The following is a 27888-nucleotide window of genomic DNA, read 5'->3' on the forward strand; positions in this document are numbered from 1 at the left end:
ACAGCTGGAGGAAGGGTGTTCCACCAGGCCAGGGCCAGTGCTGTAAAAGTCCTGGCCCGTGTGGAGGCCAGCCGCATCATTGAGGGGCCGGGGACCACCAGCAAATTGGCCTCTGCTGACCGCAGAGGCCGAGTAGGGACATATGGGGTAATTCGGTCCTGGAGGTACGAATTAAAGAGTTCCCCTGAATATGTGTAGAATGTTTATCCCAACCATGGAGCAGTTACATTTGGATAGTTTCCAGGTGGGTAGCCATGCTGTTCTGCAGTAGAAGAGCAACATCTGGATCCAGCAGTGGCTTGCAGACCAACAAGATTGTCAGGGAATAAGCTTTCAAGCTTTCCCTTAATTTGCTGGTCTTTAAGATGCTATTGGATTCAAACGTGTCCTACATTTGGAATCACAAGAAGCAGAGGTGTGAGTTTCAAGGCACAATTGGACTCTCAGTCTCTTTAAAAATACAAACAATTGTACAGGTAAGTAATAAAAGAGAAATGCCAGTATACGGGTCAGTAGCGATTCCACCCTTTTGGCCCAAAGGTCTTCTAGGAAGGCTTTCTTGTTATTGCCTTCTCCTTGGTTGCCCCATCTCTTCCAAGTTTCCTGTGACGGTGAACTGTCTTGGAAGTAGCATGGGATTCTGGGGTAGCTCTCCTGGACTTTGGTAGCTGTGGTTCTGTGTCTTCTACAGCAGAGAAAGGTAGAGATTTCCAACCCATTTCTCCTGCCCTGAGATGCAGGCAAAACAAATAGCAGCTTTGCGGGATCACTTTAGACTGTAGAGCAAAGTTTTGAAATTCTCTGCTGTGATCCTCAACATCTTTGGCTGATTATACCCTGGCTCTCTGCCTCACAGTGAGCATATCCAATCCAATCCAATCCAATCCAATCCAAAAAACCTTTATTAGGCATAAACCAGAAGTACCATACATTCCAAATACAAAAACAGGATCATTGTTACATATCATGTAGAACATGGATTAAAAATGTGAGCATATGGTTCCTGTGGGGCAGAGATTCTTATACTGATGCCATTGAAGTTGCATCACTGGGGATCCCTGATGCCCCACAGTTTGCAAGGCTTCCTTCTGGGTGGCTCCAAAGGCAACAATGAAGGTTGGTTTGGTTTTTAAAAGCCCTTTATAGGTAATATCAGTCTTTCTTATATTGACATTATGGAGGCTGCTTTTGTGGCTTTTGCATTTTAAGGGAAAAACCTGCTATTGATTCCTGAGAGCGGGGATGGGGGAGACCTTCCCCTCACTATTCTCTAGAATCGATAGGGAACTTTCCCCTTAAAATGCAAAATCCAGGAAAGCAGCCTCCACAATATCCATATAAGTGACATTGGTATTACCTTTAAAGGATAATATCGATTTTTTTCCTTTTGACTTTTGATCTTTCCTTTTGAGTGACATGGGGGCAGGTGATTGCAAGCTGTGCGACAGACAGCCGGGCAGCTCTTTGTGGTTAAACAGGGAAATGTGAGGAGACCCCACTGCAGAGGGACTGTAGGGCTAGGGGCACCAAGGAAAGCTCTCTACCGTATGCTTAACAGTCCTATGTTTCAGCCTATCTGTGAACACTCAGCTAAGATCAAGCCTTGTTTGGTGATCTGAGGCAGCATGTGAACTTAACTGCAAGTCTACACAATGTGGGCCATTATGGTGTAGTGGTTAAGGGTGTAGAACAGGGGTCCCCAAACTACGGCCCGGGGGCCAAATGTGGCCCCCTGAAGGCATTTATCCGGCCCGCCAGGCATGGCGGCGATGGCTCCATTCATGTGCAGTGGGGGCTCGAGGGAGAGGAGGAACCGGCCCCAACGGCTGTTGGTTGCAATTACATGATGGCACCCCCAAATCTCCATGCATTTTCTGACCCAGAGTTGGAAACCTTACACGTGGCAACTCCTGCTCCGCCCTTCCCTCTCGGCTACTCCATGTGTTGCTCTCAGGCTTTCTGTTCTGCCTCACTCCCATTGGCATCAGCCAGGCTGGTGAATCGCTCGCTGGCTGCTAGGGAGGAAGAACCCAGGAAGATACCTAATCCTGAGTTAAATGGAATGCTTCATTGGGAAAGTTCTGCTTTTTTTTTTTACAGGGGAAGGTATTCCACAGCCTCCCCAACAATATTTGGAGCCCACCCTGTACTTGACATACTTTGGTCACTGTTCTAAAAATAGACCATGACAGAAAGGCTGAAAGGTGAAATCAAACATTTTACAATCATTTGTGCATAGGAATTTGTTCATAGTTTTTTTAGTCCAGCCCTCCAACAGTCTGAGGGACAGTGAACTGGCCCCCTGTTTAAAAAGTTTGGGGACCCCTGGTGTAGAATCATAGAATCATAGAGGCGGAAGTTACCCCAAGGGTCCTCAAGTCCAACCCCCTGCAATGCAGGAACACACAAAAGCACTCCCGACATATGCTGATCCAGCCTTTGTTTAAAAACTTCCAAAGAAGGAGACTGCACCACTCTCCGAGGCAAAGAATTCCACTGTCAAACAGCCCTGACGGTCAGGAAGTTCTTCCTAATGGTGAGGTGGAATCTCTTTTCCTTCACCTTGAATCCATTACTCCGTGTCCTAGTCTCTGAGGCAGCAGAAAACAAGCTTGCTCCCTCTTTGACATGACATCCCTTCAAATATTAAAACATGGTTATCATGTCACCCCTTAACCTACGCTTTTCCAGACTAAACTTCCCCAGCTCCCTAAGCCTCTCTTCATAGGGCATGGACTCCAGACCCTTTGCCATTTTGGTTTCCCTCCTCTGGACCCGCTCCAGCCGGTCAATGGGCCTTTCCCCACTTACCTTATGCCCCGCGCTACTTGAGGAGAGTAGCGCGGGGTCCCCCGGCACTCCCCACGACAGGGGCGGCAGCATCCCAGGCGCTCTGCTTAAGGGCGCCTTTTGATGACCCTGCGCAGAGCGCGGGGTCGTGGGGACGCCCAGGCGCGATCCCCCAGGATGCCGCGCGCTGAGAGCAGCACGCGGCATAGGGGGGATGGAAGAGAGTGGGGAAAGGCCCAATATCCCTCCTGAACTGTGGTGCCCAGAACTGTATACAATATTCCAGGTGAGGTCTAACTAACGCAGAATAGAGAGGTACAATTACATTCCTCGATCTTGACACTATACTCCTATTGATACAACCCAGAATCGCATTGGCTTGTGTAAGGTTAGAGTCTCTGGGAGAAATGGGTTCGAATCCCCATTCTTTCCATGGAAGCTTGCTGGGTGACCTTAGGCCAAGCACGCTCCCTCGGCCAACCTTACCTCACAGGTGTTGTTGCTGTGAGGATAAAAGGGAGGAGAGGAGAATGATGTAACTCACTTTGGGTCCCTAATGGGGAGAAAGGCAAGGTACAAATGAATTAAATAAGTAAAAATGAATCCACGGGACCAACAGGATGCTAGAAGTGTTCAGAGCAGCATTTTTTTAATCCTTTGCCATCTGTCTCCCCAGGTGTCTGGAGTCACTTTTACGCCAGGCAAGCATGGGCACCATTATTCTCTCACCTGGCATGCGTGCTTTTGTCAGTTTACAGAAAGAGGGAGAGCAAACCTTCAGAGCTGAAGAGTATTCTGATGTCTCAGGTAAGTACTGGTTTTGCCTCTGGGGCTCTCATTTTGAATCACCACCAGTCACCAAGCTAAGGAATAGATATATTCAATCAATCAATCAATCAATATTTTATTTCGGTCAAAGACCAGAAAATATCAGATATAAAACATAAAATCCAGATAATACATTTCCAGACCAGATACAAAATAAAATTGAGGTAACCAGTTTCCAAAGACTGTTTGTCCAAACCTTAATGTAAGTTCAAGTTAAAAAACTGGAATAAAATTTGAATCAAAGATAAAATCATTAATCCAAAGTTCCTATTTTTATTGCCCTACTTGTCCACGCCTTTTAACCACATAAGCGCTGAATTTTGCCACCTCTCTGGTTATATTCGGATTGGCATCTTCTAATAGTCTTTCCAGGGCACAATCCTTAGGGCCAAGAAAAATTGATGTTGGAAGAGAGTCAACCAGTTTTGCCCTCATTTCTTTGTGAGTGGGGCATCGTAAAAAAATAGGCGTCAGGGTCTCTATTTCCCCCATATCACATGGACAAAGCCTGTCGATATATGGGATTTTTCTATATCTGCCCTCAAGCACTGCTGAGGGAAGAGCATCACATCTGGTGAGTGTGAAAGCCCTCCTAAGTGACTGGCTGTCCAAGTTATATAGATAGGGGGAAGGGTCCAAAGTGTATTTAATGGATGGTTTGAGATTAAATTTCGGGAATGCTGTTATATCTTGTTGACGAGCCATATCTTGAACTCTCAGCTTGACGAATAGATATATTCCCCCATGAGGCGCCGGGGGATTGATGTCCCATGGAATGGTGTGGGATTTATGTGGGCTGTAGCAGGTGACGAAGCCCAGCAAGGCAGTGTCAAGCAGAGTGGTGAAGGAAAGGTTAGATCAGGGGTAGGGAACCTGCGGCTCGAGAGCCGCATGCGGCTCTTCTGCCCTTGCACTGCGGCTCCACGAGCCGAGCCGCCGGCCCCATCCTTGCCTGCCCTGCAGGCAGCAGGGCAGGCGCACCAACTGCCCGCGGCCGGCTGGGCTGCGCCACGGGCTTCCCCTCTCGCCCGCCCCTTTGGAGCGAGGCGGGCGCTTTCTCGGCGGCTGGCGAGGCTGAGCTGCCGGCTTCATCCTTGCCCGCCCTGCAGGCAGCAGGGCGGGCGCACCAACTGCCCGCGGCCGGCTGGGCCACGCTGTGGGCTTTCCCTCTCACCCACCCCGTTTGAGCGGGGCGGGCGTTTTCCTGGCGGCCGGCGAGGCCGAGCTGCTGGCCCCATCCTTGTCCGCTCTGCAGGCAGCAGGGCGGATGCATCCATGCGCTTCTCAGAATGAGCGGAGTAAAAGGTAAAAAAACCCAATATATACAGTGTTATCTTTATTTTAAATGTCAAAAATTATTTGCGGCTCCAAGTGTTTTCTTTTCCCGTGGAAAACGGGTCCAAATGGCTCTTTGAGTGTTAAAGGTTCCCTACCCCTGGGTTAGATGATCGCCAAGAGGAGAGTCTAGCAGTCTCACCTGGCTGACTGTGGTCTCCAGAAAAGTATTCAGGCCTGGGATTTGACATATCCTTTAAAAAGGAAAGGAATTATACATGGTTCTTGGTCACTCAGGAGCCTGAGAGCTCTATATGTTTTCAGCCAGTTGGGGAAAGAAATGTGCCCCAAATCAAAGGACCATTTATGCTTTTCCATTCAGTCAGTGATCCGAGATTTCTGCTTCCGTAATCAAAGGGAAGAGCCAGCACTTGACCGCTGCTGGGAAAAAAGATTGATCGAGGTATTGTTCATGCGGTGGCTCACAGCACAGCGGGATCTTACAGGGCTGTAAAGAGGGCTGACTGATGTCTTCTTTTCCTCCCCATGCAGAGATGCGAGCGCTGGCCGAACTCCTCGGGCCCTATGGTATGAAGTTCTTAAGTGATAACCTCATGTGGCATATTACCTCGCAAATGGTGGAGTTGAAGGTAAAAAGATTTGCTGTCTTGTGGGTCGTATCAAGCAGGCAGTGAGACTAGCAGAACAGGGCAAGGATGAGAGTAAAGGAGCGTGTCCTCGTTTGACTGTCCTGAATCTAATGAAGTTGATGGGCAAATAGATTCGGGATAGGCAAAAGGAAGTCCTTCTTTATTCAAGGTGTAATTAAATTGTGGTGTTTATTGCCAATAGATGTAGTCGTGGCCACCAACAGAGATTCAACAGGATTCAACAAATTCATGAAGGATAGATCTATGAGCCATGGTGACTAATGGGACCTGCTCATTCAGAAGAGATACACCTCTAATTCTATTTTATTTTTTTTGCCTTCAAGTTGCAGCCAACTTATGGCAACCTAATAGGGTTTTTAAGGCAAGAGAGGTTCAGAGGAGGTTTGCCATTGTCTGCCGGTGGACTCCCATTCAAGCCTTAACCAGGGATGACCCTGCTTAAGCTTCCAAGTTCTAATGAGGTTGGGCTAGTCTGAAGTAGCCAGGTCTTAATAAAGGTAAAGGTGAAGAAGAGTTTGAATTTATACCCCCCCTTTTCTCTCCTGTAAGGAGACTCAAAGGGGCTTACAATCTCATTTCCCTTCCCCCACCCCCCACAACAGACACCCCGTGAGGTGGGTGGGGCTGAGAGAGCTCCGAAGAACTGTGACTCGCCCAAGCTCATCCAGCTGGCGTGTGTTGGAGTGTACAGGCTAATCTAGTTCCCCAGATAAGCCTCCACAGCTCAAGTGGCAGAGCGAAGAATCAAACTCGGTTCTCCAGATTAGAGTGCACCTGCTCTTAACCACTTTTACACCCTATTTGCTGGCAACTGGTTACCCACTGTACAATTTTCATTTACTTATATTAAAATGTTTATGTCCCGTCTTTCTTTATGGTTCAGTACAGGACGCTGGATTATCTGCACCACTGTTCTGATGCAGGGAACCTCTTATATTCTCATGAGAGCAGCTCAAAATATGGAGAAGAGTGTGCAGGTCAGGGTAGGGTTAGTTGTCACAGTGAATTTCCTAAGGCTCTGCTTGTATTGGTTCACATATGTTTGTGCAGTCTGTTTGGTGCAACTCTCCATTCAGGCTCGTTTCTATGACCAATTGGGGCTACAGGGTGGAGATAGCCAGTCATTCACTCCACTTGGTGATAGGAACCATGTCCCTGACTGTCAATGTGAAAGATAGGAGCATATTAATACCTTGGTGAAGTGATTAAGATTATCCTTTCAGGCTGCTCCAACCGATTGTCCCAGAGGAAAGGAAACTGGCTATCACTGTGTGGCCTCCTTCCAGCTTTTGTGCTTACTCTGACTCTGAGAGAAGATTAATAGATCTTTCCTACCAGTCTCTCTTTCTGTTTGCCTCTGGCAGGTTCCGCACAGGTGGGAACCAGTGGCATCCCAATGTCATAAATGATGCTGGTGGAGCCCTGGGGCCATTTGCACGCTGAGGTGGGGGCGGCCCCAGAGCAGCTGCTGCCCACGGAGTCCATTTCTTTTCCCCACGATCACCTTCTCTCCCGATGGAGCTCAGCAGGGACGTTGAAGGGCAGCGTGGGCGTGCCTCCCTGTTTCTGCCGAGCTCCATCAGGAGAGAAGGTGAGCATGGGGAAAACTGGTGGCGCCAAAAAGTGGTGCCCCCACCAGCAGGGAAACAGCATTTCCCCCCCAAAAAGCACTGCGCTGCCTCGATGTAGAGGCGTCAGCCATTCAAACAGCGCCCCTAGAACGGTGTTTTTACTGTTCCAGGGGCCCTGTTTATCGACTACACGGAATCTGCCTCTTATAGACATTTCTCTCTGACCATGTATGCATGTACTACTTGCCCTGCAGTCGATAACTTTGCAGTGGGGTTTCCCTGCATTTTTTTGTTTACGCTGTGAAGTGTCCCTAGCTGAGCTGATCTGCCATTTTGTCCACCTCCTTTCGTCTGTTTCTATGCAACCTCTATTTGGGGAAGTTGCCTATCACCAGTAGTAGTAGTAGTAGTAGTAGTAGTAGTAGTAGTAGTAGTAGTAGTAGGTCTAGTGTTACTTTGTCCATTTCACCTGGGAATGTTCACCACTCCAGTGATAGACCTTTGATGTGAAAATTAAAAAAAACCGTTCTGATCCTCCTGAAATGGTGGCCTGAAGAGTGGAAGAACTGCTGAGTTATGGGTAGGGGAAGACAGGGAGGATTGAGAGAACCTGAACACATGGTGTTCTCCTTCATCTTCCCTGCGAAGGGAGATAAAACGTAGTGCTTCAAGAGCTTTCGGAAACTGTGGGGATTCTCTGATCTGATAGCAAGGTGAGTGCTGAAGAGGGGAAAATGTGTGTGCAACTGAGAATCAAACGTGAAGGGAATGCTTGCTCAAAGCGAAGGAGACCACATGTGCATAAATGGCTTCTGTATCTTATATCCACTTCCTGTTCTACTCCACCTTTACATTTATGAGTTGATCCTGTCTTGTGAGTGGGCCGTGCTCCCAGTAAGACTATATATAGTCTCTGCTAGGTGGTTCTGCTGATAGCACTGTGTGTTTCCTCCTCCTGGATCAGTTGCCATGGCTCTCTCTGCAGTTCACTCTCTAACTCCTCCTCCATTCCTCTTATCTCCTTTTGCCCTCCCAGGAACCCCATTCCAGAATTTTAGAGCATCAGTGTAGCAAAAATATAGTGCCCTAAGTTGGATGCCCCAGCCTACATCCCAGTCGCACCAGGTCTTGGAAACTAAGCAGGGTCAGCCCAGATTAGTATTTGCATAGGAGACTACCAAAGAAGTCCAGGGTTTCTGCACAGAGACAGGCAGTGACAAACTCTCATCTCTTGCATTAAAAACCATACCGGATCACCCTACGTTGATGGTTCCTTGATGACACTTTTCACTACCACCATAGTGAAGATATCTAGAGCCTCAGCAGTGCCAGCTAGCTACCAGTGGTTCTTAAACATTAATTTTCACGTGTGGAGGGACTCCGTGTGAGTTGGCATTCTGGCACACAGGGAGAGAAATTTGAAGTTTTATCTATGCACCATTTTCTGGATTTGAAACAGCATCAGGAAACTGATATTTGCCGCATTGGGCTAAACATAGGGGCTAAAGTGGGACTTCAGGGCTTTTTAAATTAGGAAAACAACATGGTACAAGGATGGCTTAAACCCTTGTTCCCAGCATGCTGTCATCCTGACCTGAATCTGTGCCCAGCATAATTGAAAATTAAGGTTAGATAATCACTGGGAGCTCTGAACATGGAAGTCACATGACAGGTCTGGTAAGATCCTTAAGACATAGATTGGCAAATTATTGCTGGTGTTGATTGTCTTTCTGGGATTCCATGTATATGTTACATTTTCAAAAGATTTCCCTCTTCTAGAGACTGGTGACTGAGAATATGGATGTGCTAGTTCAGATTCGCTCTAACTTCTACCAGGTGGAGCAAATGGCAGCACTTCTACCTCGTCTCACAGGTAAACACCATGTGAACGTTCTAGATATTACCCTATATAGCCCTGTTGTGTAGTTCTCTGATCCGAATACTACCAAGCAGCCACTGGTGGGAATGAATTTGGGTTTTACACCACTTGTGAATCAACAACTGGAAAAGAAAATAGAGCTTTTAAGTTGTTGCAAATGCCCCAAAAAGGACTTCAGCTTTGCATATGTTTATGGAAAGTTCATTAAATTGTTGGAACAAGCTGTGCCAGAGGAGTCCTTAAATGTTACTCTCCCCAATAAAGGAAATGGTTCAGAAAGATACTTTGGTAGAGCAAGAGGGACTGTACTTTTGTTATCTGCCTTTGGCTGTGAGTATGGTCCCACTAGGCAACTATTACATTGTTTAAATGCTTATGTTTAGTTTCTGCTCTGTTTCTGATTATTTTAAGGTTTTTGCAATCCAAACCCTATTGCATTGTTTACCAAATGTCCCACCAATCCTGTTGATTGTATTGACTTACACTGTGTAATCCTCCTTGAGTCTCGGTGAGAAAGTTGGACTAAAAATAACCTATGTAAATAAAAGAAGAATCACATTAAACAGCATGAGAAGAGAGTCTCTCAAAAGCATGCTTGTGTTCATGCAGGTTTTTCCCTGCTCCAGAAATGACCCTACAAGTTATGTGCAACATACTTAACAGTACTTAAAAGATTAAAGCTAGTCCAAATACGATATATAGGAGTTTTATTGTGGACTGAGCAATCCTTGTCAGTCCAAGTCCTATATACCTGAGTCACACTGGCAACTTCTCTGTACTCTGGTTGAATGCCTAGTTAGAGTGTTCTGCTCCCTACTGCTCCTCTGCTTCCCAGCCAGCCTTCCCCCGGGGCATTCAGGATTCTCCTTCCCCAAATGTTCCCTGCCCCAAGTTTCCTGCGTCCTGGGCTCATGCCTCTGCAACTGCTTCCTGCTGTGTCTTCCCTGAATCTCCTTGACTGTTCCCAAGCCAGCTTTTAAACCCTTCAGTCTAAACAATTGTTACCGCGCTGCTCAGGTAACACTTTCCTTGCTCAGAAGTATTCCCGCTCTCGGCAGCGCCCAGGAACCCAAGCAAGACCCGACACGGCTCGGATAAATAAAAGCGATTTATATTGAGATGCTGACCTAGGTGTCAGCACCTCCGTTCCACACAACAACAGCGCTGCCTAGCAGCCTTACAACTTCTTAAGTACACTTCCTCCCGTCGGGAGTCCGGGAGAATACAAGACAGCCCACCACCATTCATTAACACAATTCAAAGTAACCAATCATACACCTGCAACATGCAGGAACCAATCAGGGTCCGATAGGCATCCCCTTCTCGAGTTTCGCACCAGAGTAGGGCGAGGCGATGACGTGTCCACTGGTGGGAGAAACACAAAGGTTTCCCCAGGTGTCCGGGGTCAGGAAGCAGAGAGTGATGACGTGAGCTTCCTTATCTTGCCTGCTGACGGGATTAGGCAGGGCGAGGCGCTTCGACTGAGGTCTCCCTTTGTTCGCGTGTATCAGGAAACTTTTACATGTGAATGGGATGGGCCCAGGTGGAGCGGAGATGGCTCTCTGCCTTGGGCCAAGGAAGTTCCATACAGTCACAAATACAGGGAAGCTTACAAATCCTATTTTCTACCTAATACAGTCAGTTTCTACCTAGCTAATACAAAAACAGAACAAAACTTCTAATCTTTTTGGTTCGGACATAGTCCAGGAGTGGGATTCTCTTCTGGCTCCGCTATCACAATGACATGCTATTAATATTCAGTCAATACTATATACTCAGTCAGTTCAATGACATTTATACACAGGTAAATTAATACACAGGTAAAATATAAAAAGGTTAAAAGAGTAAAAACTATATATTAGATCATTAGATTAAGATTGCTTATTAACAAACAATTTAAGAAACCTTGCCGTCTGTTCTAAGATGACTCCAGAGTTGTTATTTAATAAGTATACGGTCTTTTGCTGGTCAGTCCAGTTATCCGTGCCGCTCAAATAGGGCGATAATAGCTACGTTCTTGCCTCTGCACAGAGGGAGCAGTGATGCAAAACATGGTTTATAGATTCTTCACAATGCATCTCACAAAGACACAGTCTTCCATGATGTGGTACTTTTTTAACCCTTCCCTGTCTTAAAGAAGAGGGCAGGATATTACATCTGGCTAAAGAGAGGGCCCTAAACCGCTCAGTCAACTGTCCCATTCCTGCCCTCTTGCCAGCATCAGGATGCTGCTTCTGACCCCACCATATTTACTTCCAGTCAGGGTATCAGAGGCCACAACTTGAGCTCCCTGTAGGACTGGGCTGCTGGCCATGATTCATTTTTAATTAACAAGCCACACCATCTTATGAATTACAGTTGTCCCTTCCACATGGCAGAGGGTTAGGGGCACAGTGCCCTGCAATCTGGAAAACCGCCAAAACTTGAGTTGCAATGATTACTGAGAGATTACCCCGAGAGGTCATGCGAGGGATTGCTGTGAACATGCTTTGAACTGCAGTTCTTTTGCTACAACTTTAATGTTAAGGGGAAAAAATGTGTCGCTGTTCATTTATTTTATTAAATGGTGATGTTATTAAAATTCCCATTTGCCGTACTTTCTCATGCTGACCTGCGATACACCAAAACCGTGATAGGTACAGTTGTGATGTGAAAGGGACAACTGTACTCTATAACTAAATTTAAGTGTCTAATTAAAAGTTGCCAGCTTTCTTCTTCATAATTCATGTGCCCAAAATGTTGTAGCACACTTAAATGTTACCATTCTCAGAGTATCCTAGACTTTTAACAGTCATTCTTTTTTTTTTTAAAATCAGGAAGTATCTTGGTCTTTTGATGCCTAGTGAAAATAATTGTTGACACCCGTCAATAAATTTAACACCCATTCCCTATGAGCAACTGGAATGATTTCAGTGCAATTAAGTAAAAAGACATGTAATCCACATGTAATATGTGGATAAAATATAGGTAAAACTAATCAGAGCTGTGCTCTTTCACAGCCACAGAAAATGTGCTGAAGAGGATGACCATCATTGGGGAGATTCTGTGGTTCCGGTCCTTGGCCCAGGAAGGACTCCAGGAAGTGAGTAGTTGTCCATCTGGTGCATGCTTGCAGAGCCACAGTTACACAGATACCAGATGCATTGTAGTCGTACCCACGAGGTCCCAGGGAAGAGACGACACGCGGAGATTTCGTCTGGTGGAGAGAGCCAGCAAGCAGGAAGCGCGGGATCCCGTGATCCTGGCAACTCTGCCGTGCGCTCGCCCTTCACACCTTTTATTAGGGTTTCAATGGGGGCGTGTAAAGGGGTCGGGCAGACGGGAGAACGGGAGGTCGGGAGAGTGGGAGATCATCATGTGATGCATGATCTCATCGGGCTGCTACGTGCTGGAAGAAGCATCAGCGTCTGGGCCTAATCCTCACCTGAGGGCAAGAGCCCTTTTGTCCTATTGTACAGGACACCTGGTGGCTGCGAGTCAGACAGTTCACGACCCGTGACTCATGGGGGAGCGGGGGTTGGGGGAGCGTGTGCGCCCAGAAGGCCGTAGCCGGCACCGGCATGCCAGGCGCTCCTTCTACGGTTCTGCGGGGTTCGCGGGCTCACCCCTACAATGCATTCCTTTGTAGTTCTTCATTTCAGTGGCCATGGATGTAAGGAGATAGGCACAGAGTTAGAAAGGTTGATTCATCATCCTTTCTGAAGCTAAGCAGATTTGGTTCTGGTAGTGCATGGGTGGAAGACCTCTTGGGTCTGTGAATTCCATGGCAGAAAGGCAGCCTATAAACGTAATAAGATGGAGATGATGGAACGGGCTGATCATGTCGCATTAAAGCAGAAAGATTGATCCTGTGTTTTCTGTCTCATCTCTTGTGACTTTTATAGGTCTTTACCAATCGTTGTCCGTTTCTGATGGGTCCTATTGAGCACCTGAAGGAATTTGTAACTCCTGATATGGATATAAAGGTACATTTCCTATATATTTTCCCTCTGATGAACGATACCAGGAAATCTGTAACATGATCCCGTCTTCAGCTCAGGTTTCTTAGTTCTGTTGATCTCCCTTCATTGGGTAACAAATGTATTGGTTGTGAACGGGTTCTCAAAACCCCACTACACCTGGTTAAAGTTTATGCTGAACTAGTAGTGAAGCCCATTTTAGAATGAAATGGGCTCATGGTGGGGAGGCAGGATAGGGCTGTTCCTCCCCCTCCTTGTTACAGTTCTTCCCCTCCTCCTTTCTCAAGCCCTGTGCTGCTTGGAAACAGGGAAGGGCCCTGATCCCTACTAGCTGAGCCCCACATGGAGGATTGGGCAGTTTCCCCCCTCCTCCTTGTTTTCCAAGCCCTGTGCAGCTTGGGAAATAGGGAAGGGAGGTGGGGGGCCCAGTCCTCCATGCTTGACTAAGTGTGCTGAGTCCATCATGGGCCTTTTCCGCACATGCAGAAAAATGCACTTTCAATCCACTTTCAATGCACTTTGCAGCTGGATTTTACTGTGCAAAATAGCAAAATCCACTTGCAAACAGTTGTGAAAGTGGATTGAAAGTGCATTATTCTGCATGTGCGGAAGGGGCGATGGAGGATCGACCCCACTTCTCCCTCCACCTCGCTTCTCAAGGCCTGCAGGTCTTGAGAAGGGAGGGCGGGGGGGAGGTTGGAATGTGAGAGACGCACTTCCAACCAATGGGCACGCAGGACTCACAAAATGAGTCCTGCATGCCCATTGGCTGGGAGTTCGTAGTCAGATATACCGAAACCTTTAGCAAATTATATATAAGGATAGAAGTGTTTTGTTGTAATAAAGTATGTAGTGGGTAATACACTTCATTTTGACATTCTGGAATTTGCCTTGTACTAAAGTGTAGAAGCACCTTAAGAATTCAATGTCCATTTGTGGTTTTGTTTCTGTTTTTTGGTTTCCAGGTTATTTTTTTCCTGAGACTGCCAGTTCAAATTTCAAATGATTCTGTTACCTGTTACTTCAATACTATGTCATTTCTCACTTAAATTCAGAATCCTTAGGTGTTAGCTTGTGTACATACAGGTTGGGTTAAAAGGGTCAATGCATCATGGGCTTGTAAGCTCCATGCTACACTGCACTTAACTCAAAGTGGTGTTTTGGTATTTTGGTGTGTGTGTGTGTATACACACAAACTTGCAATATTTATGTATTTTATATTCTTAAGACTATATTAGCAAATGCATTCTTGATAATATTTCACTAGCAATTGTGCTGCTTTGTAGATTCACTGGTCTGGGGGCTCCGTAAATAATTGTTCTAAGCATATTTTCCATGGGGTGTTGTGTGGTTTCTGGACTGTATGGCCGTGTTCTAGTAGCATTTTCTCCTGATGTTTCATTTGCATCTGTGGCTGGCATCTTTAGAGGATCCTCTGAAGATGCCTGCCACAGATGCAGATGCAGGCGAAATCACAATACCCCAGTGATTCCGGTGACAGTACATATTTTCCATTTTTGTGGGGTATGTAATTTGAACCTACATAAGCACTTTCCCACTTGTAATTTGCTCTAGTTCATGTTTGATATTGTGAGATGTGAAGAGGTTATAGCAGCTGGTTTAGTATAAAAGCATTGCAGTATTGAAGTAGCGCAGTTTGTCACAAAGAGTTAAAAATTGCTGTAAGAATGCAGATGCTACAAGAATATATAATGCTTACTGCTGCAATTATGACTGCAGTGGAAACTTGCTAGTCCAGGTGGCATGTGTAAGAAAATGAATTTGATAGCATGATGAGAATTTTTTTATGTACTAGTCAGAGTCCCCCTTTTCCTGAACTTTAATAGCATCCACCGTCTCGCATTGTAGCATTCAAGAAACATGTTTCTAATGAAGTCAAGTTAAAGCAATATTTTAAAGAGACAAAATAAAGGTAAAAGGGATTTGTAATTTACAGGAGAACTTTAAGCAGGGTTACATGTTTTCAAGCTGATTGTTGTTCATTGAGCTTCGAAAGGCACAACTCTGTTTAGGACAGCACTGTTAGCAGCGCATTGGAAAAGTCTCATGTTTTGCAGCATCTTTATTTGGCAGGGTCTCGGACAGCAACATCAGCAGGTGCCTCTGCTGTGACCCTGGAGACTTGCTGCTAGTCAGGGCAGATGATATGCGAGTGAGATGAGATGATTAGTCACTGCTGCAGGGGTGGGTTCTGCATAACGGACAGTGACGGCACACCACAAGGCCTTCTCTGCATAATGTGTGTGTACTTGGGCTATGATGTGTCAATGCCAGTTTCAGAACTACTGATGTTGGTGGCTGGTGTCATTCCAAGAGCCAAAGAGGGTGCAATTGCTTATGAAGCCCGGGCATGGAGAAGAGCATTCAATTTAAATCTAAAGATCTTGCATTCTAACCTAGAGTTAAGTTTGCTTGGTCTTATTAAATCAGGCAACTATTAGAGCAGCTGGGGTAAACTGGTCAAACCTAAGCAAGAGATGCCATGTTGGTTCAGGGGGTCCAATGTTATGGACTCACAAAAGAGGTGCCCCCATCCCCCAATTGTTTCCAATGGGAGCTAATACGAGATGGGGGCTACACCTTTGAGGGTTCATAACTTTGGACCCCATGAGCCAAACTTCACCAAACCTGGGTGGTATCATCAGGAGAGTCTCCTAAAGATACCCTGAAAGTTTGGCGCTGCTAGCTTAACAATTGCACCCCTAACAGCAGGCACTCCCCAAATTTCCCCATATTCTCCTTTTAAATCCACCCCCTTCGGCATGGATTTTAAGGGAGAATCTGAGGTCCCCAGTTTAAACATTGAAAGTGATTCTGTTTCAGGGTGGGGGAGAATCCACCCCAAAACACCATCACTTTCAATGTTGTTTTAACTGGGGACCCCAGATTCTCCCTTTAAGGTGGATTTAAAAGGAGAATCTGGGCTCCCTAATTTAAACACCATTGAAAATGATGCTGTTTAGGGGTGGATTCCAGCATCAATTGTTTAAACTGAGCCCAGATTCTCCTTTTAAATCCACCTTAAAGGGAGAATCTGGGGTCCCCAGTTTAAATAACATTGAAATTGATTCGGTTTCCCCCAATTGCGGGGACAGGATACAACACCACAAAATGTTTTCGCAGCAGTAATAAAACATTTTGAAAGCATTTTGAAAACGTTATCAAAATTTTTATTTCTGTTATGTGGCATGGCCCATTGCTATGTTCAGATTTGTGAGTTGGGGGATGTTCTGTAATGTAATGGTGACTTTGAAATGACCTGGTGTAAAAAATCATTGTTTGGTCATGGGGGGGCGTGCGCAAAACTCAGATTTGTCCCCGGGCTTCATTTTCCCTAGATACGCCTCTGGTTGGGAGTACTTTGATTGTGTGTTCCTGCATAGTAGGGGGTTGGACTTGATGGCCCTTGGGGTCTCTTCCAACTCTATGATTCTATGATAAGCTAGCATATATCAACAAATCTGGTGAGGAGAGCAAATGCTGAAGAGCTAAGTCTGACATCTGATTGACAGCTGTCTGTAATATCTGGATTATAAAAGTACTTCAATAAAGGCAAGAAGAGTCTGCTTAACCTTTACAGTTGATATTCCCCCACTAGTTCATATCCTAATGTATATTTGCAATTTAACATATCCTAAGTACAGGAACTCCTTTATGTTGGCATGCCTTAATACTTAACCCTCTGCAGTTCTCCCAGGCAGATATGCTGGTATTCCATACTCAGCCAGATTATGTAATTGCGCTCTTAACCGTATTGAATCCATAGATCATGTACTTTTAAGTGATTCTGGATTCTTAAAACTTAGACAGGAACTGATTTCCCCTTTAACCTCTCTAGCTGCGTAGACTACTAAGCTACTTAGACGGCTGCTAGATTTTTGCCTGCTGTTCTAGAAATGTGGGAATGCTCAGGGGCAAATGCCTAAACCTTTACAGAGTGGGCCACTTTCCATTGGTTGCTCATGCGTGGTCTCTTGGTGGCTGTTCATGACTGCTTGGTTGAATGAACAGTAAAAGAAAGAAGGATGTTCACAGCTGCAGAAACATCTGGAGATATGTAGGTAGAAATTCACCACGCTGAACAATCACATCGGTAGAAAGTCAGCATGCAGAGCAATCACAGTCACACGGGTTTCCCAATTGCAAGTGGCCATCCACATACAAAACAGTATATTAATTGAAAGGCTATGACTTGGACACAGGCATCCTTGGCTATATAGGTAGAGATGGTGCTGCAGGATAAATCTTCATAGTAGGGATGAAGGAATATTCCCTTTACAATGTCTCTTTGTTTTCAGATGGCATTGTTGTGAGTCATCTGTCCAGCTCATTTTCATTGCTGGTGTTCTGCATTTGTTTTCTTCTTTTCTGCAGTTTTAAATGCCAGTTACACTATGCTGAATCGTAGATCGAATGCCAATAGATCCCCAGCATGCAGATAAAAAGTGCGCACACTAGGGCCATATATGGCTGTTGAAGATTTTTCTGCAAGCCTAAGTTGTGGGGTGGGGTGGGGTGGGGTGGGGGATGGGGGGGAATCCCTGAAAGGGGTGGCTTTAACATTCTCCAGTAGTAAATGGCTTTTGCATTTGAACATCTGTCAACCCCCTCCCCCCTTTCCTTTAAAAAGCCATGGCAAACATTGTGGATCGCCTGGCAACTCAAGATGCCGCTGCAGGGGGGTGGGTTTAAAAAACTTAACCAAGACATTAGAAAACCATTCAGATATCTGGGTGGGTGGGGAGAGGAAAGAAATGGAGTGATTTTGTGGGTAGAGGAGGGAGTTCAAAATAGGAAAATGGGGAGGGGGGAGGAAATGGAGATTGAGAGGGGAGGGATCATGGCTCTGTGGCATGCAGAAGACTCGAAGTTCTATCCCTGGCAACACAGATTAAAAGGATTACCGGTAGGTGGTTGGTGATGGGAAACACCTTTACTTGAGTCCTCAGAGAGTCACTGCAAATATGAGTAGATTTGATGATCTAATGTTCTGAAGCCAAGGCAGCTTCATATGTGTGTGAGAGAGAAGGCATTTCCCTTCCCCTGTGAGTACTTGCAAGGAGGAGATTCTTATTATATATTGCTTATGCACAAAACCCCATTAAAACCTAAATTGAATGGGGGTCAATTGTTAATGGGGGAAATTGAATGGAAGATAATGGGGGAAACAGATTATGACATCAAAATAAACACTTGTCAGTTAGATTCACACAAATTAGAAACAATGTGAAAATTTTCCAGTTGAAATATCAGGTGCTATGAAATTTGCCAGCAACCTTGCTTGACGGGCAGACCAGATTTCACCCTTTTCTGTCCAGTGCAAGGTGCTCTTGTGGCTCAGGTACGTCAAAACAGCACAGCCTGCCATCTTTTGCAAGAAGGCTTTACAAATTGTAGTGCTATGTGCGTCCTATTGCTTTCCTCATCAGTGACATCTGTTTCTCTCGACAGCAACAACAAAAAAGGACAATGTAATTTTTTTAACAGTGCAGAATTTCAGATCTCCTTCTCAATATGTAATTGTGTTAACCTCAGATGAATGAAGATGGGGATTATGCATAAAATTATGCATATATCTATAAAAATATGCATGGGGTAGAAAATGTTGACAGAGAGAAATTTTTCTCTCTTTCTCACAATACTAGAACCAGGGGGCATTCATTGAAAATGCTGGGGGGAAGAATTAGGACTAATAAAAGGAAACACTTCTTCACGCAACGTGTGATTGGTGTTTGGAATATGCTGCCACAGGAGGTGGTGATGGCCACTAACCTGGATAGCTTTAAAAGGGGCTTGGACAGATTTATGGAGGAGAAGTCGATTTATGGCTACCAATCTTGATCCTCCTTGATCTGAGATTGCAAATGCTTTAGCAGACCAGGTGATCGGGAGCAACAGCTGCAGAAGGCCATTGCATTCACATTGTTAGGATTTGCAAGTGTCTGTCACAATCCTGACAACAAGGGGTTAACTGTGTGCATGTTAATTAGCTAGTGAGGTCAGTGTCTTGCTATCAATTCATTGATTAGTCATTGGGCAGCTAATCCGACATTGCTTATGTGAGGCAGAGCACGTAGGTCAGAGGTTATAAAGTTAACTATGTTTTCTTTGTCTCACACACACGAGGTTTTTCTTTGCTACCTGTAAGATGGATTCACCTTAAGAGGTGAATGCCTAGGCCACATGTGGGCTCACATGTGCCTAAGTTCTGTAACTAAGTTTGTACTAGAATAGTAAGGATTTATTGTGTTTATTCCATGTATACCCTACCCTGATTTAGTTAAGTAAAGTTTCTTTTTTAAAATCACAGCAAAAGTCTCCTGGTCTTTCCTCTCACTCTGCTTATTACCCAAATAGGGAAACAATTCCCCAACAAAAGGTTATGGGGGCCCAGACAGCTTACTAGCTGCGAGGAGACCAAAGAAAAGAGATTGCTGTGCAGATTTTTAAAAGGAAAGTTTTTTTTCTCGCTGCCTCAATCGGAGGTATCTTGGATTTACAGTGGTACTTTTGAATGGGAAGAAGACACAAGAAGAGGAGCAACATGTCCACAGCAGACAGCGCATCCGGATCTTCTACACGTAATGCCTGTACAGGTCACGTAAGTCAAGCCCCCAGTTTGCCACCGATAAGAAAACTAGAGAAAGATAACTTCCTCATGTGGCGGACCTGCATGCTTCATAATTTAGACGTCCAAGAGATATCGTATGTCCTAACAGGGAATCCGCCAGGGCCTGATGCCGGCGATAGAGCCCAGAGCCAGTTTAAACGTGATGATAAAAGAGCCTCGCTCTTCATATGTTCATCTCTGGATGAATCTGAGGCTGCTCTAGCAATGGATTGCAAAACTACCGTGCTCTATGGGAATCTTTAAATGGTAGATATGCATTTGGGTCAAGTCAATTTGTCAGATCGCTCAGGCAACAACTGTATACATGCAGAATGTCCCCAAGTGGAGTTTTAACTGAGCATCTACAATATATGGAGGATTTAAGACATCAAATCGAAAGCAACAGGAGCTACATTGCTAGCAGATCGATGATTTTCTAAAAGCTTTACTTGTGAGTCTGCCAGAACGTTATAACTCTCATGTAGCTGTACTTCAAGCTCGTGATGATTTAACAGTGGATTATGCCTTAAATTACTTAAGAAATGCTGCAATTGGTCTTAAAGAGAAGTCAAGTTCTCCAGGAAATGGGAACCCTACTTTGAAAGTGCATGGTCATTTTCAAAAGCAGCAGAAAACCTGTTTCACCTGTGGAAAAAAGGGTCACGTGGCTTCTGACTGCTGGTCCAAGGAAACTAGCCTTACAAATGGAAATAAGTTTAGACAAAAGGGCTCTCCCGGAAGGAATGCAAAGAATGCACCTGTTGAGCAAAAGAAAAAGGGAGGTGGAAAATTGCCCTCAAGCTCTAAAAACCTTTTGCTAGCCAATGACTCGGAACCCAAAGGAAAGGAGAATTGGTTTCTGTTAGACTCTGGTGCAGGAAAGCATGTTTTTGAATGACAAAAGAGTATTTTACTGATTTGAAGCCATGTAATGAAGTTTTAGCAAGCTGATGGTAGCAGTTTGCACTTTTGAGGGAGAAGGATCAGCAAAATTGCACTTTTACGATGAAAAAGGAGAAATTATATTGTTTACTTTGAAAAAGGCGTTCTTTGTCCCAACTGCTGGGGATAATCTCTTGTCTATAGCAAGCTTTGTAAAGGCACAATGTGAAATTGTTATGAAGGAAGAATATTGTCTTATCATCGACAGGGAATTAAATAAGACATTCCGTGCTGAGCTCCATGGCAATTATTACTATCTGAAAGACGTAAACCCATTTGATGCTGATGATAAATCTTTGAAAGTGTCTAAGGACATTTGCAAACACAAAACGCGGCTTATTTTCTTGGCATCAAAAAATTGGGTCATCGATCTTTTAAGTCTGTGAAACAACTGTTGAAAGTTGCAATTTGAAAGTTTTTGATTGTGGCCTAACTCTTGAGAAATGTGAGATTTGTTTGAAAGCAAAAGGGACTGCACCTAGGGTCAGTAGAACGAAAGGCCATGAAGCCAATGTGGAGTTTTTGGAAAGGGTGAATTGTGACTTGGTAGGCCCTTTGTCGCCATCTTGTGGTGGAGCCAGGTATACGCTCACAATCTGTGAAGCCAAAAGTAAATATGTAAGCGTTTATTTCCTGAAGTCAAAAGACCAAGCTGCTGATAAACTGAAAGGCTATCTAGCATCAATGAAAAACAAGTTCGGCAAGTCTCCAGAGGTATTATTCTCTGACAATGGCTCTGGAATTTATTAATAACAATCTTGAAGAGTATTTAGCCAGTGAAGGCATTGTGCATGTTAGATCCTTAGAGAGTAGGGCTGTCCAGAATGGTGGAATTGAGCCGAGTCAACAGGACTATTCTAGAAGCTACTTTCGTTGTTTGTTGATGCAAGCAAACCTGCCTGACCCCTACTGGGCAGAGGCAGCAAATACTGCCACCTACTTGTACAATAGAAGCATTCACTCAGCAACAGGAAGACTCCTTATGAGCTGTGGAATGGCAAGTTGCCAGGAGTAAAGCATTTAAAGTCTTTTGGATCAAAAGTTTTTAGCTTTGTCCCTAAAGAAAAGAGAGCAAAGTGATCCAAGAGTGGAACTTGGTATTTTAATAGGATACAACCCGTTTTCATGGGGATATAGGATCCTGAATCCTACAACTGGAAAAGTTGACGTCTTGAATGCAGTTTACATTGATGAAGGGAATTTCCCAGAGGCTCCTATCCAGGGCAACGCAGTGCAAAGGCCCGCTCCAGAGCCTGGGGAACTCACCTTATCAGAGTTAGTCAGTGAAGCAGCTGTTGCCCCAGTGAGAGTTTAGAAACTGCCACCAGTTTAGAAGGGGCAACGCTGGGCAGTCCTGACTCAGAGCAAAGTGACACAGAGGGAAGAAGAGTTTCCTGTCACTGAAAGGAGATCACAGAGGGCTAACAAAGGAGTTATGCTTAAGAGAAATATGATGACTATGTTTGTCATGCAAATGTTGAATCTGAAAATGTTGAATCTGAAAGAAAGTGAACCTACTAGCTGGAATGAGGATGATGCAACTGCCCATCCCTGAGAAGGGACAAATGGATGGAAGCAGTGCAAGATGAGTTGGACTCATTGGAACAGAATCAAACCTGGACTTTAACTAAGCTTCCCCTAACAGGACGGCAGTGGGTGCAAATGGAGTTTTTTTCAAAATAAAAGCACTTAACCCTGATGGAAGTGTTGAAAATACAAAGAAGCCATGCAATTAGCCAAAGGGCTTCACCCAGAAACCTGGTTATGATTATACTGATACATTTGCACCTGTTGTCTCCCATACAACTATCAGAACATTGTTAAGTATTGCAGCTGCAAGGAAGATGCACGTAGAGCATCTGGACATTAAGACTGCGTTTCTTAATGGGGAGCTATGCATGGAGATCTACATGGAATTACCAGAAGGAATTCCAAGGCCCAAAAATGAACGCGTTTAGTGTGTCGGCTCCAGAAAAGTTTAATGCGGTTTGAAACAAGCTGACTAGGGCTTGGAATGAGAAATTAACAGCTTTACTAAAGGAACAAGGTTTTCAGCAAGGGCAAGCTGAACCATGTTTATTTTCAAGGATGAAAAATGGACAGTACCAGTACATTTTGACATTTGTTGATGATCTTTTAGTCTGCTGCCAGGCGCTGATGAGGATGCAGCAGAAATTGCCAAGATGATGAATCGCTCTGTTGGAGTAAAGCAACTGGGAGAAGCAAAGCAATATTTGGGAATACAAATGGAAAGAACCCAGGATGGAGGATTTCTTCTCAACCAGAAAGCAAAGATCATGGACTTTATTGAATCAGTGAATATGAAAGATGCAAAAGGTGTCAGGACACCAATGAAGCCTGAATACCTCAAGCTCAATGATGGACAGCCAATGGAGAACAATAATAGATATAGAGAAGCTATTGGAAAGCTGTTGTATCTGAGCACAGTCTCAAGACCAGATATCACAGCTGCTGTAGGAATATTAAGCAGAAAGACAAGTTCACCAAATCATCATGATTGGAAAGCTGTAAAGAGAATAGCTCAATATCTCATCAAAACAATGGACTTAAAATTGAGGATTTCACCCAGCAAAGATCCAAAACTACTAGGTTACATGGATGCAAACTGGGGTGAAGACAACACTGATTTTGCTTCAACAAGTGGATACAGTTTCTACTATGGAGAGAACTTGATAAACTGGACTAGTAGAAAACAGACTATTATTGCCCAATCTACTACAGAATCTGAATGCATTGCAGCCAATAGTGCATGTCGAGAAATGGAATGGATCATTGCTCTACTAAAGGACTTTGGCATAGATGAATCTAAGCCAATCACCCTCTTTGAGGACAATCAAGCCAGTATTACCCTGATGAAGTCTGAAGGGATCAACAACAGAAGTAAACACATCACAATCAAGATCTCAGGACTGAGACGGATGATGAAGGAGGGACTGATCAATGTCAAGTATACACCCCTCAGAAAGAGATGGTGGCTGACATCTCCACCAGAAGCCACTGGGAAGACTAAAGTTTGAAAATCTTGAGAGAAAGTTTTATGCATGCAATTTTAATGTGATTGAATTTGATATCTGCATTGTTATGATGAAGTTGAATTTTTACATTACTGTTATGATCAAGCTTTATGATTTTATGATTGCAAGTGCATTGTGACAATGACACTTGAGAAGGGGTTTGTTAGGATTTGCAAGTGTCTGTCACAATCCTGACAACAAGGGGTTAACTATGTGCATGTTAATTAGCTAGTGAGGTCAGTGTCTTGCTATCAATTCATTGATTAGTCATTGGGCAGTTAATCCGACATTGCTTATGTGAGGCAGAGCACGCAGGTCAGAGGTTATAAAGTTAACTATGTTTTCTTTGTCTCACACACACACCAGGTTTTTCTTTGCTACCTGTAAGATGGATTCACCTTAAGAGGTGAATGCCTAGGCCACATGTGGGCTCACATGTGCCTAAGTTCTGTAACTAAGTTTGTACTAGAATAGTAAGGATTTATTGTGTTTATTCCATGTATACCCTACCCTGATTTAGTTAAGTAAAGTTTCTTTTTTAAAATCACAGCAAAAGTCTCCTGGTCTTTCCTCTCACTCTGCTTATTACCCAAATAGGGAAACAATTCCCCAACACACTTCCTACATGTGAGCTCCCCAAGGCACCTGGTGGGCCACTGCGAGTAGCAGAGCGCTGGACTAGATGGACTTTGGTCTGATCCAGCTGGCTTGTTCTTATGTTCTTATGGATGCACCGTTTTTCTGGTTATGCCTTGATCACAGTTCAGTGGCGTGGCACTTGCAGATTTAAGCTTAGGTGAGTTAGAAGCCATGCAAGGAGCTCCTGGATGTCTCACGCCACCGTTGCTGTGAATGTCCAGCATTGGAATTTAGTGAATTTGCTGTTTCATTTTAATGTGTTTCATCCTAGTTCTGAGGGCTCAAGCTTTCAGATTTGAGCTGTGCTGTCATTCTAATTGTGTCTACTTTGCACAGTTGGATCACACACAATCGCAGTACACCGCAGCGTGTGGGAGGAGAAGATACAGGCTCACATCTTTGCATTATCCGAGACTGTTTGATTGTGTTTAAGCCCCCCCTTCCGCCCCACCCTCTATGTGCTGCTGTCCCATTCTTTCCACGCTGCTGAGGAAGTGGGGTGCCTTTTTTGGGGGCCACACTTGTCTCCCATGGTGCCTATTATCCTTTGACGTGCCGTGACTTACCCAGCTCTGCTCTGGTTGATGTTGTCGTGGCAATGACACCGTGTCCTTGAGAATTTCTGGAGTATTTGGCTCCCAGCGGTACACTGCTGCAGACCCCGCAGAGCAGAGATATGGGGAAATTGAGCTCTGGGGTCAAATATTCCGTGTTCCAGCTGGAAAAAGATGACTGAGAAACATGAAGAACTGGGGGAGGCAGTAGCCTTCTCTTATGTGATTTTATGTTGTTTACAGCAGCTGCAGAGTGTAAAAGTAGGCAAGAATTAGGCAGTGTGCTGTCAGCCTCAACCTCCCTTCTATTTCCCACAGTATATAGATCATAATACAGGTCAGGGTGAGCACCAGGTTTTGGGGAGCCATAGGCCAAGGGTTCCCAGGGCCCCCTCCCCTTCTCTGCCCACCACCAGGCACTTATGCCCTCCTTCCCTCCCACCCATCTGCATGACTCGCATCTGTGTGTGTATCTTTTCCTTATCTGCTCACAAGCTGTGCTGCCAGCAGGCAGGCGCATGGCTGGATCTGACCCCGCAGAGCCAAATGGGTGGCAAGCACAAGCGTGGTCAGGTCACAGTCCAATGGGTCAAGGTAGGTGGCAGGCAAGGCGTAGTCAGGTCACAGACCAATAGTCCAAGGCACGGGTGAACTGAGGAGCAGGCTAGGAATCAACAAAGAGCCAGGCATACAGCGTGACAGGTAACACACTTGTTACACTCAGGCAGAAGCAAGCTCACAGCAAGGCTTATATAGAGAGCCTTGTTTAAGGGGCTGGGATTCTGCAAGGAGTTAATCCTAATCAGATCCAGAGACTTTTACTCTCCCGTACTTTGCTGCCAAACAAGCACTCTTTGCTTCTGCAGTAGCAGCCTCTGCTTCTGCCTCCTATGCACAGCTGGCTCATCGCTGGGTTCCCTAGGAGGATCTGCAGGCTCCTCCACCTGCATGTCATCAGGCAGGGAAGGGTGAGAGTTGGCTCTGTTGTCTGATCTTCCTCAGGAGCAGCCACCTCTGGCTGAACTGTGTCCTCAGGTTCTGCCTCAGAGTCTTCTGTGTCCTACAGAGCTTTCCCTTGTGACACTGGGCAGTGTATTCAGCAGGGAATGCAGGCAGTTGAGCACTAGCAAGTGAGAGGGCAGGGGTGCTCTGAGCAGCGGGACTGGACAGAAATCTTGGGCCCCAGCTGCCCTGCCTCACCATTTACCTGGATACAGATATCCTTTTCTGGGCTGAGAAAAAAAAGATTATGGAGATAATACACTGAAGTGCTGTTAGTGCTCTGTAAATGCCCTGATAGCCCAGGGTAGCCTCGTCTCATAAGATCCTGTAAGCTAAGCAGGTTCAGCCCTCAGTAGTGTTTGGACAGGAAACCACCAGGGAATACCAGGGTTTCTACACAGAGACTGTGTAGAGATCTGGAACTTCCTTGGTGGTCTCCTATCAAAGTACTAACCAGGGTGGACCCTATTTAGCTTCTGAGATTTGATGTAATCAGACTAGCCTGGGCCATTGAGGCCAGGACATTTTATCATATGCATGTGCAAAGTGTCATGAAGTCTCAGCTGACTTACAGCAACCCAGTTGGGCTTTCAAGGCATAAAACTTACAGAGGGTTGGCCATTGCCTGCCTCTGCATAGGAATGCTGGTATTCCTTGTTGGCACAGGCATAGCTACCAGAGGGCGGGGGTGTGCACGTTGCACCGGGCGTGTGCCTGGGGAACAGAAAATCACCCTGTGGCATCCCCCACACTCACCTTACTGAAACAGTGCAGGCTGGAGAAGCAGCCTGTTCCCTTCAGGCTGAAAACGGCCTGGTGGAAACCACATCCCAGGATACCTTGCAAGCCCCGAGGTCTCATGGGAAATGTAGTTCCCACCAGGCCGTTTTCAGCCTGAAGGGAACAGGCCGCTTCTCCAGCCTGCACTGTTTCACTAAGGTAGGTGAGGGTGGGCGGGCGGGCGGAAAACACAGAGTGCGCACCGGGCGCAGTATGCCCCAGCTACGCCTCTGCTTGTTGGTCTCCCATCCAAGTACTATCCTGGCCCAACCCTGCTTTGCTTCTGAGCTCTGATGAGATCAGGCGAGCTGCACCAGCCAGGTCAGGGCATTTATTATATACTGATCAATTGCATACATTTAAACCCTGACTGCCCTTAAACTGTTTGCTTGCGGGGGTGATTGCTTACCTGTTTTTGTTGTTCAGATTAAGGCTAGGAATCATTAAACAAGTCAGGCTCTTGCTTTTGGTGATTCACCTTAAGTCTCCTGCCTCTCTGCCTCTTTGAATGCCTTGGATTTCCGGGCCTGGCCACTAGGGGCAGCTGTTCACCATAGTACCTGATTCTGGAGTCATCACCGTCCCTAAGCTTACCTTGACAAGCCTGCAAGGCAAAGGATGTGCGGGAAGAATATAAATGACGAGGCTGATTAATTCCAAGGCTGTGTGGGTAGTGCTAGTCTCTATCTAAACCCCACAGCCTCCTCCCTGCTGCCTCAGAGTTAATTACAATTATTATTAGTGGTAAGGTCCTGCGGATAAATAGGGCAATCCTGCTTTGCATCCTCCGCCGGTTTGCAGGGAGAAAGGATTGGGCAGTGTCAGAGTAAGTGAATGTCTCTCCTGAACAGAATGACAATTGGGGCACAAATCAAAGGCAGGTCTGGAGGCATTCAGCACAAGAGTCTTGCAGGAAACCAGGATTGCAGTCAGACTGACTACAGGGAGCCTGTTAGCGCAGGTGACCAGACTGTCATTTCTTGGACACATCATCCTGAGCTTTATTTTTGACAAGAGGGAATGATAGGGAGCATAAGTTTGGCTACGTAGCATCACCCACACTAACCTGCGGCCAGAGGCGTATCTAGGGAAAAGGTAGTGTGGTGCAAAATCTGAGTTTTCCACCCCACCCCTATGAGCAGCTGCCCTCCCACACCCTGACCAAACAACTCGTTTTGTACCAGGTCTTGAAGTCAGTGTATGGACCTGGGGAGAAGGAGGAGGGATGTGGGGGGTGATTTTCTGCCCCCCCCCCCCACTTGACTAAGCAGCCGCAGCCCGGGGACATTTGAGCCCATGACTCCCTGGGTGGTATGCCCCTGCCTGTAATTT

At 45.5% G+C, this 27888-nt stretch overlaps 1 protein-coding gene across 1 annotated transcript in view; it reads left to right on the plus strand.

Moving 5' to 3' along the window:
- Nucleotides 1–27888, plus strand: part of NCKAP1L (NCK associated protein 1 like) — a 640546-nt gene that overhangs the window by 547335 nt on the left and 65323 nt on the right. Inside the window, exons 21-25 of the mRNA XM_048487583.1 lie at nucleotides 3467–3597; nucleotides 5446–5543; nucleotides 8915–9008; nucleotides 12014–12096; nucleotides 12899–12979. Coding sequence (XP_048343540.1) covers nucleotides 3467–3597; nucleotides 5446–5543; nucleotides 8915–9008; nucleotides 12014–12096; nucleotides 12899–12979 — 487 coding nt within the window. The remainder of the gene's footprint in view (nucleotides 1–3466; nucleotides 3598–5445; nucleotides 5544–8914; nucleotides 9009–12013; nucleotides 12097–12898; nucleotides 12980–27888) is intronic.

Source organism: Sphaerodactylus townsendi, linkage group LG03 (genome assembly GCF_021028975.2).
Source record: "Sphaerodactylus townsendi isolate TG3544 linkage group LG03, MPM_Stown_v2.3, whole genome shotgun sequence".
NCBI lineage: Eukaryota > Metazoa > Chordata > Lepidosauria > Squamata > Sphaerodactylidae > Sphaerodactylus > Sphaerodactylus townsendi.